At 48.7% G+C, this 16,804-nt stretch overlaps 1 protein-coding gene across 2 annotated transcripts in view; it reads left to right on the top strand.

The window, feature by feature from the left end:
• Positions 1–16,804, top strand: part of LOC138510513 (zinc finger protein 567-like) — a 252,011-nt gene that overhangs the window by 134,478 nt on the left and 100,729 nt on the right. For both annotated transcript variants that reach the window (XM_069626217.1, XM_069626216.1), the window contains exon 3: positions 16,072–16,179. In XM_069626217.1, the coding sequence (XP_069482318.1) occupies positions 16,072–16,179 (108 nt within the window). The remainder of the gene's footprint in view (positions 1–16,071; positions 16,180–16,804) is intronic.

Raw genomic sequence — 16,804 nt, 5'->3', positions numbered from 1 at the left:
GCCACCGCTGGAGCTTCCTCACCATTTAAGGTACTGTGTTCCGCCTGTCCTCCCTTGCAACAGACTGTCCAAGGTGTCCCGTAAATCCTTGACTTTCCAACTGGGTTGGCCCCAGACCTTCTAACTTTGCCTTTCTGAACTAGTCCGACCCCTTTTTGACATTTTCTGCAAAGACTTTGAGTGCATTTCCACTGTGTGATCTTGGGCACATCCAGCCTTGCTCTCTCTAAGAGTGGGCCTGGCCTATGAACTTTGGCTCTACAGTAGACCCTGCCTTTGCTGACTTGCTGTGGTTTCTTAAAAGTGTTGGTACTGTTATTTCCATGCTCTGCCTTTTCTCTCCCTTTTTAACAAATTATTGGAGTGCCATCTAGGTTACACGCTCACCTCTGTTTTGCTAATAAGTGGTGTTTTAACTTAGACTTGTCGAATAATTAATTAGGGAGGTGTATATACTTATAGTGACTGTGTTTGAACTTGCTTGATATATTAGTGCCAATGTATTTTCATAAAGTGTGTTTTAAATAAATCATTATATACTTTTAATACCAAAGCTCTGGTCAGTGTTTGCTTGTTCTACTGTATTGTTAGCCCTATTGTGTATGCTCTATATGCTGCCCTCCTCTTCTTGAGAGATGTCTGACTGCTCAGCCACAGCTACCAGGTAAATCTGGGTGGTGCAGACTGCTACCAATTGGGTTTACTGCTTACTCCTGTGGTCTTAATCTTTTTGCAGTGGTCCCTAAGGGAACTGCACAGATTTTGCCTAACACTACCCAATACGGCGGCTTCACCCAGGGCCCATGCCCATTCCAAGGTATGTTCCACCTCTATGTCCTTGGAAAGCCAAGTTAACCTATTGACTCAATTGGCCCAGTTGGCCAGAGTTTGGCCGCACCCACAATGCCGACCACCCCGTCAGTTAAAGTTGGGGGCCCCTGTTAAAACCCCAAGAGCAGGACAACACACTCTTAACCTTCACCTATGACGGCGACTAACTGTCTCTCCTCCGGGGCGTGGCTAAAAGAGCCATGTAGAAGGACGTATTTTCCTTGGAGCTCCAGAGATCCGGACATCATCCTGTAAGGAATTGCGTAAATACCCATAAAAATTCCCTGAAACTGGAGTATCGAGCGTACGAAGCCCGGAGGCACGTGAGGAGAAAGTGCCGAGCGGATCCGTGCTGTGTTCACCGAGCTAGAGGCTGAAGAAGAGCCCGAGGTTCAGCCGAGGCGGCGAGGAAGATGGCCGCCACCAGGCAAAGAAAGGAAACAACGGGAAGAGATGGAACCATAAGCAGGCGTGAAGCGAGGGTGCCTGGAGTGAAGGATAGTGCCGGGCGTGTGCATTGCGGGCATATAACACACCTTGCGCCCGGATCGGAGGCCAAAGAATATACAGCGCATATGAGAGGGTGATTTCGGGAGCTACAGATTGAGCACCTGCATTGACTCTGAGAGGCCTGCGCTGGGGAAGCGACGCGCGTGAGGAGGTGACTAGATACAATGTGGCCGCGGCCCTGAGGCTGACGTGGGCGAGCTGCCACATTGATCATCGGCCCGGAACGGAGACGAAGCCTGAACCCACAAGATACAGATGTAGCAGGCGTGATTCACTCCGCGCTCACAGCGGCTGTGGATTAACCTGGGAGCTCGATGCAGGCTTCATTTCGGAACTCCCAATCGCACAGAAGTACCGAATGCTGTTGAGGAACGGCTGGCTGCGCATTTGGCAGGAGGCCCGCAGCATCTGAAGGCATGCCCAAAACGTGTAGTGTGCCGGAGTACGGCCATATTTCAACAGAACACTGAAGGGAAGCAGGCAGTCTGGATGGTGCCAGGAACACGAGCTATGGCACACGAGATGCATGTTAAAGCACACTAAATTGCAGCCTCATTTTTAAACGCTACAACCAAGAACAGCGTTGCTAACTGCCCTCGGCCCAGCAGCTCAGAACCCCCAATGATCAGGGGTAACCCGCAGGGGGGGGGGGGTGAAGCCGGGGACCCCTGGAAATATGTGAAGCTCCTTGTCTTTGGGACCAGACCGCACCATAACGTTCCTGGACTTACTTTAACCCCCTGGGGAAGGTATGGATTGTTGAGGGCTGCTAAAGCGGGCCGCGAAAGGGACCATTACACAACAGAACCTGCGACTGGCCCACAAGTGCACAGTGAACAAGCCAGCTAAAAGTGGTATTGGCAGCTCAGCCATGGAGCAACTCACCGGATCTAGTGAGATTGGAAAGCAGACACATGTCGGGGAAGTAAGACAGTAAAGGAGGTTAACCCGGAGCACTTGCTGATTCCCAGACGCAAGATAAGGCGGCCTCCTTAGCTAAGGAGTGTTAGGACAACACCTTGGCTGGACTGTGGACTGGAGGGCCTCTAGGCCGACAGAGCGCCGAAGTGGGAGAGCGCTGGGCCGGTGGGGCACGTGACCACTGGCTACTGAACGAACACAGCAGGGACCGGCGGTGCGACACTGTGTGAGCACAGGCACGTGGGAGGACACAGCCCATTCTAGGTGGGGGGCAAGCAATAAGGACACACCTGAACACAGCTGTAACGGCCCCTGCAACGCCAAGAGTGGCCTGACGCCACGTGGACTCCTGCACATAGGGAGGAGCTGCTGGCTTACACCCGGACAATATAGTATGATGTCTTCCAAAATTGTCAGACCCAGAAACAAACAGCCCAAGCTGGAGGCCTATGCTAAGTCGCCCCCCGGTGCAGGGGGGGGCAAAAGCAAGGACACTACTACGGCAGTAGCGGAGACACCTGGCACGATCCAGGAAGTGTTGGCAGCGATAGCAGACTTGAAAATTGCCTGGGAGACTAAACTGGGCCTTGCAATGAACGAACTGAAAGTGGGCTTGGACTTTAAGATCGGACCGGTCCAGGAGGAAGTTAATTTGCTGAGACAGGATGTGCGGTCGCTTGCAGAGCGCACTGGAAACCTGGAAAAGGAGATGGCCCCGAACACGGCGGCATGTGCCTCCCATAGATCGGAGCTCCATGCCCTTGTGCAGCGGGTGGGCAACCTGGAGGACAGGGCGGAGGAGGCAGAAGGGAGCGCCAGAAGCAATAACATTCGTATTGTTGGTCTGCCAGAAGGAATGGAGGGGCCTAATCCGACAGAATATGTGGAAACCATGCTCCTGCAGGAGATAACTGGCAGAGCACTGACACAGGGGTTTGCAGTTGAGAGGGCGCATAGGGCCTTGACGAGGAGGCAGCGCCCAGGATCCACCCCCCGCGTCCGCTGATTGCAAAGATTCTGAATTACCAAGATCGGGAGAACATACTTGAATTTTTTTGGAAGGGAGGAACGATTCAAAGGGGCCTGGCGAAAATCACGGCGTACCCGGACTATACTTTGCACGTTCAGCACAGCAGGATGAACTTCGGGTCGGTGAAAAGGAGGTTGAGAGAGGCCGGCCACCGTTATATGTTGCTCTACCCAGCCAAATTGAAAGTGTTCTACAAGAACAAAACCCGGTTTTTCGAGACGCCGAAGGATGCTATGGAATGGCTGGACATGCAGGGTCGCCCTCAGGAACCAGATGCCCAGACAGGAGTCGCAGAAGATAAGTAGCACGCAGCTGGGTCATCTCTGGTGACATAGATAAGACATTGGGACTTGAATATATTGTTAAATAAAGCTTGTCGGAATGTGTTGCGCTGGCAGGATCCGTTGGATGCAACAATCCTAATCAGATGAGTGGGAGCTCCTGGGAGACAATCCTTGAACCCCTTAGTAGTACACTTAGTTAGGTCACTGTTAGATCAGTGACGCCCCGCGGGGTCCTAGTCCTCGGTTACGAGATAGGACCAGACGCGGGTGGGCCTGAGATCCAGGGATGGAGCTGGGCAATTGTTGGGGCTGGGTAAGGTGGGGGGAGGGGAAGGGTTGTGTGCAGTGGGGTAGAGTTGGGGAAAGGGGAGGGGGAAGTTGTTGAAGTTGGGTGGGATAAGAGTCGGACAACGGGCCATCAGGGAAGACATTGGAGGGAAGGGTGGACAGGGAGTACATCGAGTAGATTGGGTAATCTAAGAGTGGCGACCTGGAATGTGCGGAGCCTCAATAGTTATCTAAAACGTAATAAAGTGATGATGTACCTAAAGAGGATGCGTATAGACATAGCCCTGCTAGAGGAGACCCACCTCACCAAGGAGAAATTGGAGGTGTTCAGAAGAAAATGGAAAGGTAACGTCATAGGCGCCACATACTCGGCATATGCAAGAGGGGTGATCACATGGGTGGCACCGCACATGCCGTTTCAGCTGCTCAGCTCGACAACAGACCCAGAGGGCAGAATGGTGGTGGTGGCGGGACTCCTGGAAAATACGGAGGTGAACATCATAAATTTGTATGCCCCCAACCATGACACAGCGGCATATTTTAGGTCCCTATACAGTAAAATTAGCCCCCTGGTGGGGGGCGCGATGGTGTGGGGAGGGGATTTCAATTGCACCCTGAACACCAGGATAGATAGGTCAGATGACAAATCAGGGAAGCCGGCACCAGCAGCTAAAGCATTGGGGACACTGTTGATAGACCTTGGTCTAGAGGATGTGTGGAGAAGGTTACACTCAATGGAGAGGCAATATTCGCACTATGCAGCGCCACATGACCTGCATACAAGGCTGGATTATGTGTTTGCTGGTGCTGAGATAGTGGGAGAAATGGTGGGGGCGGAATACAAGGCCCGGGTATTATCCGACCATTCGCCTTTGGTCGTAGAGTGGCGACATCAACCCCCACAGGGCGCGTATCCCGACGTAGAGGTTCAGAACTGAGGCTCTGCGGGATGCAGGGTTTCGAGAGGATCTGAGGGAGGCCATTGAGGAATACTTTGAAATCAACACGGGCAGTGTACGTTTCATGGGAACAGTATGGGAGGCATTTAAGGTGGTGGTGCGTGGGGTAGCTATATCGAGTTTTATAAAACGTATAAGCAGGAGCTACTCCAGCCGTTGCTGGCCATGTTTAATGAAGCCTATGAGCGGGGGGATCTGCTGGCGTCCCTCCGCGAGGCAGTGATTATCCCGCTCCTAAAACCAGGCAAGCCGGACGTGGAATGCGGGTCCTATAGGCCCTTGTCCATGCTCAATCAGGACAGCAAAATACTCACGGCAGTGCTGGCCAACAGGCTAAAGAGGGTAATTGGCAAGTTGATACACCCAGACCAAACGGGTTATGTCCCCGGTAGAAATATCACAGACAATCACAGGAGGCTGCACCACATCATCGATCGAACCGAGGGAGACTCGGGCGAGTTGGCCATTGTGTCGGTGGACGCGGTCAACGCTTTTGATTCAGTGCAGTGGCCGTGGCTGAAAGCGACCCTGAAAGGATACAGAATGGGACCGGGATATATCAGATGGGTCCAGATGTTATATAGCTCCCCGATTGCAAGAGTTAAAACCGGAACCATAATTTCAGATAAATGGCAACTCAGTAGGGCGACCAGACAGGGATGCCCCTGGTCACTCATGTTATACATCCTGGCATTAGAGCCGCTGGCAATATGCCTGCGGCAACAATATGGGGAGGTGGGGATCCGTACGACAGGGGGCACACACCTGATATCGCTGTATGCAGATGATATGCTTCTCTACTTGCGCCACCCGGAGCAGAACCTGCAATACGTGTTGGAGGTGATGGAGCGCTACGCCGCCCTTTCGGGCATATCGGTGAACCCCGGGAAGTCTAGTCTGTTCCCCTTGGGAAGGTATAGGAGTATCCCATTGGAGAGACTGCCCATCCTGCAGATACCCTGGCAGACCGTGACATTCAGATATCTGGGCGTAAACATTTACCACAGGATAGAGACAGAGCACAGGCAGAATACAGAGAAAGCGATGGAGGGAGTTAAGAATAGCATGGCGTTCTGGTCCAGATTACCCCTAGCCATGATGGGGAGAGCAGCTCTGCTCAAAATAGTTGTTTTGCCCAGACTCTTGCATTTTTTTGTGAATGTCCCATACCTGATCCCCAGACGCTTTTTTGTGAGACTACATGGCATGTGCAGGGACTTCATATGGGGTAACTCTAGGCGCAGGGTGGCCCTGTGGAAACTACAGAACACATGTGATAAGGGGGGCATAAACCTGCCGAATTTCAAACTATATTACTTGGCAGGTCAGTTGTTGTACGTGGCTAGGTGGTTGTCTGCAGAAGACTCGGCAGAAGCTAGGCTTTTGCAAGGTGAATCAGCTCCATACTTTTTGAGAGAGAGAGTGTTGCTGAATAAAACTGAAATGGCAAGGAGGGGGAGACTATTGGAGTTGGGCTGGGAAGTCTGGCGCAGGACATGGAGAACGGTGGGTGACCCAGACCCGCTTTCTCAGCAGGTCCCGCTGGCGGTACTATGCGGGGATGACTCCCAATTGTTTGAAGTGGTCTGTAGATACTGGGAACCGGTGGGTTTAGCCACCCTCAGAGATATATGACAGGAAGGGGAGGCACTGGGATTCCAGAGGCTGCAGGAGGAGACAGGGGTGCATAGAGGCCAATACATTACTTATACCAGGCTCATGAAGCGGGTGAGGAGAGGTGGCCTGAGACGGTGCTAACGGAAGAACCTGATGGCACCCTAGAAACGATGTATGATGTGCCAGAGGGTGGGCATGAAATATCCAGGATATATGAGCTCCTGAGAGGGAAGGCAGGGCAGGAGCTGCTCCAACTGAGGCAGGACTGGGAGGAGGAGGTAGGAGAATCCATGACAGAGGGACAGTGGGACAGAGCTCAAAGGTACCATAAAAAGGTGCCCCGGAATGCGAGACTCCAGCAGATCCAGCTGTATGTCACCCATAGAGCTTATCTGACTCCCAGAAGAATAGCTAGGTTTGGAGGCTCGACTATACAGAAATGCCCCAGGTGCGGGGGAGGAGGAGGCAGGGTTGCTGCACATGTTCTGGGCTTGCCCTGAGGTGCACAGATTCTGGGAAGAAATAAAGACGGAAATGGCTGGTGGGGGAGTGGGGCTTGACATAGGGTCTGCTTGGGCATGTATGCTTGGGATTTTCCCCAGGCCACGTAATTCAAAGCATGTTAGTAGGATGAAGGACCTGGCCTATATCTTGGCTAAGCGCAGAAGTGCAATGTATTGGAAAGCGCCCATAGGCCCAGAGTGGAGATATGGTGGGCAGACCTCTTGAGATGGGCGGAAGCAGAAACTGCGGTATGGTTTGAAGCTGTCACCAGGGGGGGAGTGGGCCCTCTGATAGCCTGGAGGCAACTGGTGACCTCAATGGCAAAACCCTACCAGGTCATTTATGAAACAGAAGACTCAGATAAGTCGACAAACACTGAGATTCCTGAACATGTTTATGTAGATGACGTTGTTGAGATGGCTCGAGTTTGTGGGGATGGAGGGGGGAGGACGGAGAATAACACTGTATAATGTGATGCTTTGACTTTGATCATGAACGTCCTAAAAAGTTGTAATGTTTGGTGTGTTGTTTGGTTAAAACTAATAAAAATTGTTTAAAAAAAAAAACTGTCTCTCCTCCAACCCCCTCCCACCGGAACACGACACAGCTGGGTCTCGGGTTCATGAGCACCAGACACTACAGTGCCTCTCGCTAATTGTTAATGGGCTGAATTCCCCCGCTAAACGCAAGTCGATCCTACAGAAACTACAAGATGAGGAAGCCGGGGTGGCGATGCTCCAGGAAACTCACCTCCTCCCAGCAGACTTTGGGCGCCTACGATCCCGTCTATACCCACATCAATTCTTCGCCTCAGGAGGATCTAAGAAGGGGGACACAGCGATCCTCTTTAGGAAAGACCTAAATCCCCAGATCTTGGGCTCAAAATCGTGCCCAGAGGGCTACTTCGCGGCAGTGAAATGCCTCTTACTGGGAGATCTCTACACCTTCATCTCAGTATACGCTCCCAACTCGGGACAAGCAAGCTTCTATGACTCTCTGGGCGCCTCCCTCTCGGGCTTCACAGAAGGCCAGACAATAATGGGGGGGACTTCAATGGAGTGCTGGACCCCACCAAAGATAAATCTCACCCCTCCTCCCCGGGGGATTGCACGCAAGTCCTTAGCCTCTTACGCCTATTCAGAACTCTAGAAGTGGTAGACTCGTGGCGGGTGCTCCACCCTACCGAGAGAGACTTCTTCTTTTTCTCCCATGTCCACCGAACCTTCTTGAGGATTGACCTCCTTCTAACTTTGCCCCAAACCCTCGCCTACGCCAACGAGGTCTCCATCGGCCCAAGAATCCTATCGGACCACGCACCAATAATCATGGAACTCCGAATCCAAAACCCCAGAGCCAACCCCACGCGCAGATGGTCGCTCTACGACCCGATCCTCAATGACATGCTGATTAGAGACAGGATCGCAACCACTATTAAAAACTTCCTCGAGGAAAACCCGTTCACAGACACTTCCCCCGCAAACAATTGGGACGCAATGAAAGCAGTGATCAGGGGAACCCTGATAGCACAAGGGGTAGCATTCCACCAGAACCGCCAACAAACCTGGCAAGCCCTCGAAGAGGAACTGCAAACAGCAGAGGATGCCCAAAAAAGAAGGGGTGGTCCCCCAGGACTCAACGAGCCGTCCGCACAGCCAGAAAGAAACTAGAGGCCCACTACGCCGAACATACTGCGCAACTAATGGCCAAGACTAGGCAATTCTATTATGCCAAGAATAACAAAGCTAACAAGCTACTAGTAGCCAAACTGGCCAAAACAAGACGAACCAACAGCATCACGGGGCTCCGCGAACCCACAAGGGATGATGCATTACTCTGATCCGGAGAAACAACTGCTGGCGAGGTACCACCTAACCCAAGTAATGACTGTACCTCCACGGGACCGATCCAAACAGGAGGAATACCTACGGGGGCAGCCCTGCCACGCCTGCCCGCTGAAACGAGAGAGAGCCTAGAGGCACCGATCACGGACGAGGAGGTAGACGAAGCCATTAAATCCCTCAAAACACGGGCCAGACGGTTTCTGCTCGAGATTTTACAAAGTATTCAAATCCCAACTGATCCCCCCCTATGGTGACACTTTTCAACTCATTCAAGGAAACAGGCTCGGTGACCCCCTCAATGCAGGAGTCTACTACAATCCTCCTCCCCAAGCCAGGGAAAGACCCGAGAGACCCAGCTTCGTACAGGCCAGTTGCCCTGTTGAATATAGACGCCAACCTTTATTCCAAGATCTTGGCCAACCAGCTGTCGCACATCCTTCCGGCCTTAATTCACCCCGATCAAACAGGCTTTATCCTGAACAGAGCGGCAGGGGACAATATCAGGAGAACCCTGAACCTGGTAGACATCGCCCACCGAAACTCCCAGGGCCTTGCACTGATGGCCCTAGATGCCACCAAAACATTTGACAGGGTAGACTGGTCATTCATGACGCTCACCCTAGAGGTCTTTGGCTTTGGTCCAACTTTCCAGTCTATGATAATGGCCAACTATAAATCCCCTAAGACCCTCCTAAGGATCAATGGCTCCTTATCAACCCCGATCCCCGTGACCTGTGGGACAAGGCAGGGCTGCCCACTATCACCCCTTCTCTTTGCGCTAACAATGGAGCCTTTTGGCCAAAGAATCAGACGGAACAAGCTTATCAAGGGTCTCCAAGTAGTGCCATCCCAACACAAAATTGCACTATACGCCGACGACGTCGTTCTGACGCTCTCAGAACCCAACTCCTCAGCAAAACACGCCCTGGCGGAAATAGCTAACTTCGGGAAGGTCACTGGTTTCGCTGTCAACTTCTCTAAATCAGTAGCCTTGGGCATCGGCCTCCACCGGGAGGAACAAGAGGCACTAACCAGGCTATGCCCGATCATGTGGAAGAGACAAGCCATCCCCTACTTGGGAGTTCACATTACAGCAAACCCAAGAGACACATACCAGGCAAACTTTCCCAGATTATTCCGAGAACTGGAAGGGGACCTGAAGCGCTGGTCCACTCAGGAAATCTCACTAATGAGACGGATTACAGCCGCCAAAATGAACCTGCTTCCGAGATTCCCCTACGCTTGCTCCACCCTCACTGTGGCCATCCCAAATCCAGCTCTCCAGGATCTGCAGAAGAAAATGCTGTAGTTCATATGGAGAGGCAAGAAAGCCAGAATCCCCCATAAAATTCTGCTTGGCAGCTCTAGACTGGGAGGACTGGGGGTCCCCGATCTCCGAGCCTCTTGGACAGCAGCACAGCTAGCACACGTCCATGCTTGGCAGATCATCACAGACCGCCCTAGATGGGTGGAACTGGAGCAAGCTCAACTACCGCTTCCCCCTGCAATTCCTCCCATATATCCAGCCCTCCCTGAGAGAACACTGGAAGACACTCCTGCTAACAACCAAACACACTCTAAGCTCCTGGGACTGGGACCTGAAACAAAAGGGAATCCCAAGAGGACAAAGCCCACTCTCCCCAATCTTCCATAACCCAAACTTCTCACCGGGGACGAACCCCCGTAACTTCCAGAACTAGATTGACGGCGGCCTCGAGACCCTGGAACAACTATATGCCGGGAACATACCCCGCACCTTTGAGCAATGTAAGGCGGTGTTCCAACTACAGGAAAGAGACAGATTTACTTACTGCCAACTCCGGCACTGGTGCTCGCACCCCCAGACCCTCCAGGCTGCCACTCGCACCCTTACTCCCCTTGAACAGGTGCTTAAGGACCTACCATCCCGGGGCAGGATCTCAACCCTGTACAGACGCTTCCTGGGGGACTTCCTAAGTGCAGGAACGCGATGCATGGCCCAATGGGAGGCCGACAAGGGTCACCCGATTGACGACCAGACCTGGGTGGACATCTGGACACGCACCCACTCCTCATCTACCTGTGTTACCAATAAAGAATGTGCATACAAACTCATGCTGCGATGGTACTGCCCCCCCCTTAGACTACACCACATGAACCCACGGGTGGACTCTTCCTGCTGGAGAGGATGCCCCCAGCCCGGCTCCTTCTTCCACATGTGGTGGGCCTGCCCAAAGATCCAGCGGTTCTGGGAATGGTGCCTGGCGACGATCAAACAGATTACCGGGATGACACTTCCCCTGGAACCTGAAACGGTCCTTCTGGGGGTCTCGACCCCTGGGGTATACCCCCGTTCCGGAAACAGAGCGAAACTAATAACGCAATGCCTCCTGGCAGGCAAAACTGTGCTAGCCCGCTTCTGGAAGTCCCCGGACGGCCCATGCATGGCCCACTGGTGGGGAAAATTATGGGACATCCTGATCGCAGAAAAAGTGACCGCGGTGAGGGCGGGAGTCCTGCACCGCTTCCAGAATGTCTGGGCCCCAGTGCTGGACTACAACCAGCGATTCCCTGCCTTAAGATTTAAACCGCTCAACACTCAATGGGCCCTATATGATCGGGAGCCCACCTGAGTGGCGAGGACAGCGGACAGTCCCACGGAGTGGGGGAGGGAATCTGGGGAACAGAGGAACAGAGGGGGGGGGAGGAAGAGTATAAGCTAAAGGGAATTGTCAAAAAGGTGTAAAATCCTTATGCAATGTTGTTTGTAAATTGTCCTGCCTTGGTTTAAAATAAACATATTAAAAAAAAAAAAAAAACGGTGGAATGAGGCCCAACAAAACATGGGGTCACGATAAGAAAGAGCTTCCGCAATTCGTGGACCCGCTCAAAGCAATAATCGGTGGGCTCAAAGATGAAAGTCTGTCCCCCGCTCACAAAGCAATTAGAGAATTAAAGGTCATCTCGTGGAATACCAAAGGGCACACTCATCTCCAAACTAATTTGGCTGTTCTTGAAGTGCTACAGAACGCGAGTGCATTTTATTATAGGATACCTGGCTGACTTCCAACCCTGTTCTAGATTGGTACCAGATTTTTAGTCAAGTCTTAAAATCCAGTGGGAAAGGTAGGCATTATGGTGGCCTATTGATTGCCTTAAAATCTGATCCCTCCATAATAGTATGCCAAATATTCAATTTACCTTATGGTCTTCTTGCAGTGGAACTTGAGTTCCCGTCTAATGAGCTGCGTGCTCTTTTGGTGTACATTTATTGGCACCCGAGAGTGGGTAAATTGGATGAGTTCCTTCGCTCTATTGTCAATCTTGCGTGTGCATGGAGAGCCCGTAATGGCCTGCGTTGTGTCATGATAGCAGGCAACTTGAATTCCAAATGTTTCCCAGTTTCTGCTGATGACACTTTAGATGATGAAAGATCTGATAATTGTGCCCAAAAATTGGGGAAAGATCTGGAGTGGAGCACAACTTTCTTTTCGCTGAATCTGTATTCCCTTAATGATCAATTTAGAAATAAGGAACTAAACCAATATACATGATTTAGAGGCACTAGCAAAAGCTTGATCAATTAAATCTTTGTCGATCCTGTGCTGATGGAATTATCTTCTGATTTTTCAGTAATTCCTACAGACTGGAGCGATCATTGTATGCTGAATGCCTCATTACAACTTCCCTTTTCAGTGTTTGAAAGATGTACTGTCGGGCCAATTAATTTAGAAGTCTGCCCAAGTGGCAATGCTGTACGTTGTAAGACTATGAATATCGATAAAGTTGGAAGTTTATTGTGTGAAGCAATAAACAGTACCACCTATGAATGGAAACTGTATACGTTTAATGTCATCAACTACGAACACGTTATTAATTCTTTAAGTTCAGATGCACGGGATATCTCGTCTTATAACCCTGGCTCTAAACGTAAGAAACATCTTCATGTGTTCGATTTACAGCTAGCTGAAACTAAATCCCGTATGAGGAGAACTCTACGAGATATAAAGTACCAACCTATTTCGATTGACTCATAAATTCTATTGAGTTATTTAGTCAAACAAAAATACTGTCAGTTTTGTAAACAAAGGTGAGCAGCGTTGCTTCAGCAGGATGCCGAATTGATCCTTCAGTCCTTGGCTAAAAAAGACTGCAGATCATTTTGGGCTCTAATAAATGGCCTTGAAGTCGCTACCTGTATTGCACAAATAAACACGGTCTCTGAAGAAATATGGGCAGAGCATTTTCTGATCATATATGGAGTGAGGCCGGTCAAACCATTGGTTTTGCCACCTGAGCAATGTGGATTACTCTCGGTCCCTTTAGTCCTTACAATTTACAAGGAGAATTACAATAATTTGATTCAAAAGAGCAAGCTATCAAGATCAGCCGGTCCAAACGGGGTGTCTAATGCCATCCTTAAGGCTGAACCAAGACATTGGGCAAATGCTCTGACTGTTCTATTTCTTAGCGTATTAGCTTCTAAGATTTTCCCGATTTCTTGGTAAACAGCGTACATAGTACCAATCTTCAAAAAGGGTCTGAGGATGGAACTTTCTAACCATCAGCCAATTTAGCTCCTTGACACTGATAGTAAGATCTTTTCTGCAATTCTCCTTCAACATCTTGAGAGTTGGGCTGTATCATCTGCCAGAATATCCAAGTTTCAAACTGGATTCAGAAAGGGGTACTCTACATCGCTTAATGGCCGCATTTTTAGACACATTCAGCAGTCTACATGGGATACCCCCGACTCATGCAGCTACGTGGCATCAATTGATCTATCTGCCGCCTTCGAACGTGTGGGGCAAACTTAGGAGTTGGGGGATTCCTGATACACTTTCAGAACTAATTATAGGCCTTTATACCAACTCCTCTGTAAAGATTAGGTTAAATAAAGATGGGATCATGTCCCGAAGTATTCAAACTGAGTCAGGTCTTCGGCAGGGGTGCACATTAGCGGCATGTTTATTCAACCTATACGTGTCGGATACTGGTAATTATCTAACTCCAGTTGCCCTAATAGCTCCGAAGGTAGGCTCACACCATCTGTCCTGGCTCGCATACATGGACGATTTCCTCTTATTTAATAAATCACGTGTGGGTCTGAGATCTTTTTCCATATTTGCTTTGGACAATGGGCTGAAGATCAATTCAAAGAAAACAAGAATATTGGTTGTTTCAAGAGGCCCGAAAAAGCGACTTCAACCATGGGTATGGGATGATACATGCATAATCTCTTCCTCTAATATGACATACTTGGGATACATGATTTCAGCTACTCCGGGTATTACAAATGTTAAAACCACGTTATATCAGAGGGCAACAATGCTTGTGTCTCAAGCACTGGTAATAGACAAGAAATATGGCACCTACTCAATAATACCCGCATTAAAATTCTATCTTGGCAAGGCCATGCTGAAACCGATCTACGGCCAGGAATTGTTTTATAACTCTAACCTGAAATGCCTAGAGGTATGGGAAGCTAAGTTTTGGAGGCAGGTACTGGGAGTGCCCAACAGTGTGCCGCTCGCAGCACTAAGATTCGAACTAGGTCTATCTTCCACATCTATTAGGGTGGAATGGAATCTGCTTGCTTTATTTAGAGAAATACTTATTTCCTCTGGGGATTCCTTGTATGTGAATTTGCTTGAAAGCATGCAGACTACCTGTGTTGGGAAAAAAAACGAATGCTGTGAAGACAATTGGGACGCACTAGACACAAATTCTTAATGAAATCACTGTGGATATTGAGACCCTAATATCAAATCCAAATAAAGTAAAATACAAATTACTGGATTTTGATTGGATTAAAAATGTGAAGAAATTGCATGGATACCCCTCTATGGTACATCTAAGTAAAGAATATAAGAAACAAGCGGTCACTGCTCCATACCTTGCTAAGTTCCCTGATAAACACCATAGGTGAACGTTTATGCAGGTTCGTTGGAACCTACTAAATACAAAAGAAATTCTTGCACGACGCGGCTTGATTGACCATAAGGATTTGGTTGTCATCTAGATGATTCTGTTGAGTCAACAAGACATTTATTCTCCATTTGCAAAGAATTGAACAGGAAACGAGAATGTTATTTGGCAAAATGTATCCTAACCATCAATGGGCTAATGAGCAGCAAATATGGCATAGGTGCTTGAGCGGGTGCAACATTTCAGAAACTCTTGCTGTAGCCTCCTTTTTTAACTCCTTAAACCTGAAAGAAGGTAATTTTATTAATAACTTTGTACTGGAGACCACAGTTTTATAATTTGAAATAACTTCTTGTGTTTTTTTTCTTTTTTTTTCTTTAACAAAACTAAGTTTTATTATTCGAAGTGTGAGTTTGTGATCAATTCACGATGTAAGGTTCTTAATTTATAAGTTTACTTGATTAAGTGGTTTATTTGCAAATTTTATACATGTTTATATTCATTTTTTAACATTGTTAATTTAGTCAATTTGGCTTTGTTTTAAATAGGGAGTAAAAAACTTCCCAAAAAATAGGAAATAGACACCAAGGAGCCCATCCCTGGCTTTCATCTACACAACTGCCTGGATATAATTGGCATCAGTAGTACACATAGTGCTATTGTTACTGCAAGATCCCAAATGGTAAAAATGTATCTTTTAATGTGCATAAACAACTAGGTGCAAAGAAGTGGCCATTACAAAAACATTACTGCTTTACAGTTCAAACATATTTTTACTAGCGTTTTAAATACTTACATTGGGAATGGCACTTACTTTTTTTTACTCACTAAAAAATCATTTTACGCCCAACTTTAAAAATATGGAGTAAAATACTCTGTTTTACTGAGGATGAGAGATTAGAGATTTGGGTACAGAGTTGAGGGATTTTGCGGGTCAGGAGAGGGTTTCTCTTCCAGAGTAAATCCTACTTTGTGTTATAATTTTGCAGGGAATTGTACACTGAAGCCCTGTGGCTCCAGTCTGCAGGCGTGTGGCTTCACATGGACCAGGGAGCTAAACTAGCCCTGGTGGAGGTCCATCTAGGCGAGCAGAAAACTACCAAACCAGTTCTGCTTTATACCATACCCTGGCTGATCCTCTTACAGTGCCATAATTACTCGGATATCTAGGGCCTCTGTTTGGATTGATGCAAATTGGGTGGGTGTCTGTGGAAACAGCCTGGGAGTGGTGGGGATAGTTTATGCTTGTTACGCAGACCCAATCTGCCCTTCAAAGATGATTCTGACTTGCATTTGCTGCATATGATAATAAACAATGCTACCTCCCTATGAAACATCTGTATAGTTCACATTAATAAACATAAATTATCTTTTTACAGGCTATCAAATTGTCAATCCAGATACATTGCTCAAGATTTATAAAGGCAAGGATGCATGTATCCAGGATTCGCAGGACCCAGAGGGAACAGACATTGATCCCAGTCTATGTAAGTAGGGCTACTTTGATTTTGTACATGCTTTGGTGGAGTCGTACTTGGACCAAAATGAATAATTACTCTGCTTGTTTCATTTAATTCTCCAGCATGGGGTCTGGTATGGATTCACATGCTCATGAATTTTCCCCATCGTCAAGCTGGGAATCCTCAGTAAAAGTAAAACAGTTACGCTTTGCCTGAAAATTGTATTTCACTCTATAAACATTCACTATCCTTTGGGTCATACTGCTTCCATCCAATGACAGTCGTTTCCCTAAGCTCCACCGCGGCTGGCCATCTTCAGATTTTAACCACACCTTTCAGTGTTGGGAGTCCTCTCATGTTGCTCTTTGAGCCTTTTTTTTTATATTTTGCATTTTTTATAAAATTAGTCTTTTTAACCAACGTTTGTTCCATCTTCAACCGCTGCTCGACTACCGAGAGCGGGGACACGTTGTTGGTGAAGATCCCCTTCCAACGTGGATCTTCTCTTTGAAGTTTTTCGAAGGCCCATGCTTGGGCCTAGTTCGCACCTCAACGATGTCGGAAGATTAAGAGGAGTCTCTTTAAGCTCTGCGCCAAGTGTGGACTGCGGAACGTCTATGTTGAGGATTGGCACCTCAAGTGCCTGTATTGC

This window comes from Ambystoma mexicanum, chromosome 6p, assembly GCF_040938575.1.
Source record: "Ambystoma mexicanum isolate Mex_15411 chromosome 6p, UKY_AmexF1_1, whole genome shotgun sequence".
Classification (NCBI taxonomy): domain Eukaryota; kingdom Metazoa; phylum Chordata; class Amphibia; order Caudata; family Ambystomatidae; genus Ambystoma; species Ambystoma mexicanum.
Note: the sequence above shows the minus strand (reverse complement) of the source record. Positions and strands in the feature narration are given on the sequence as shown.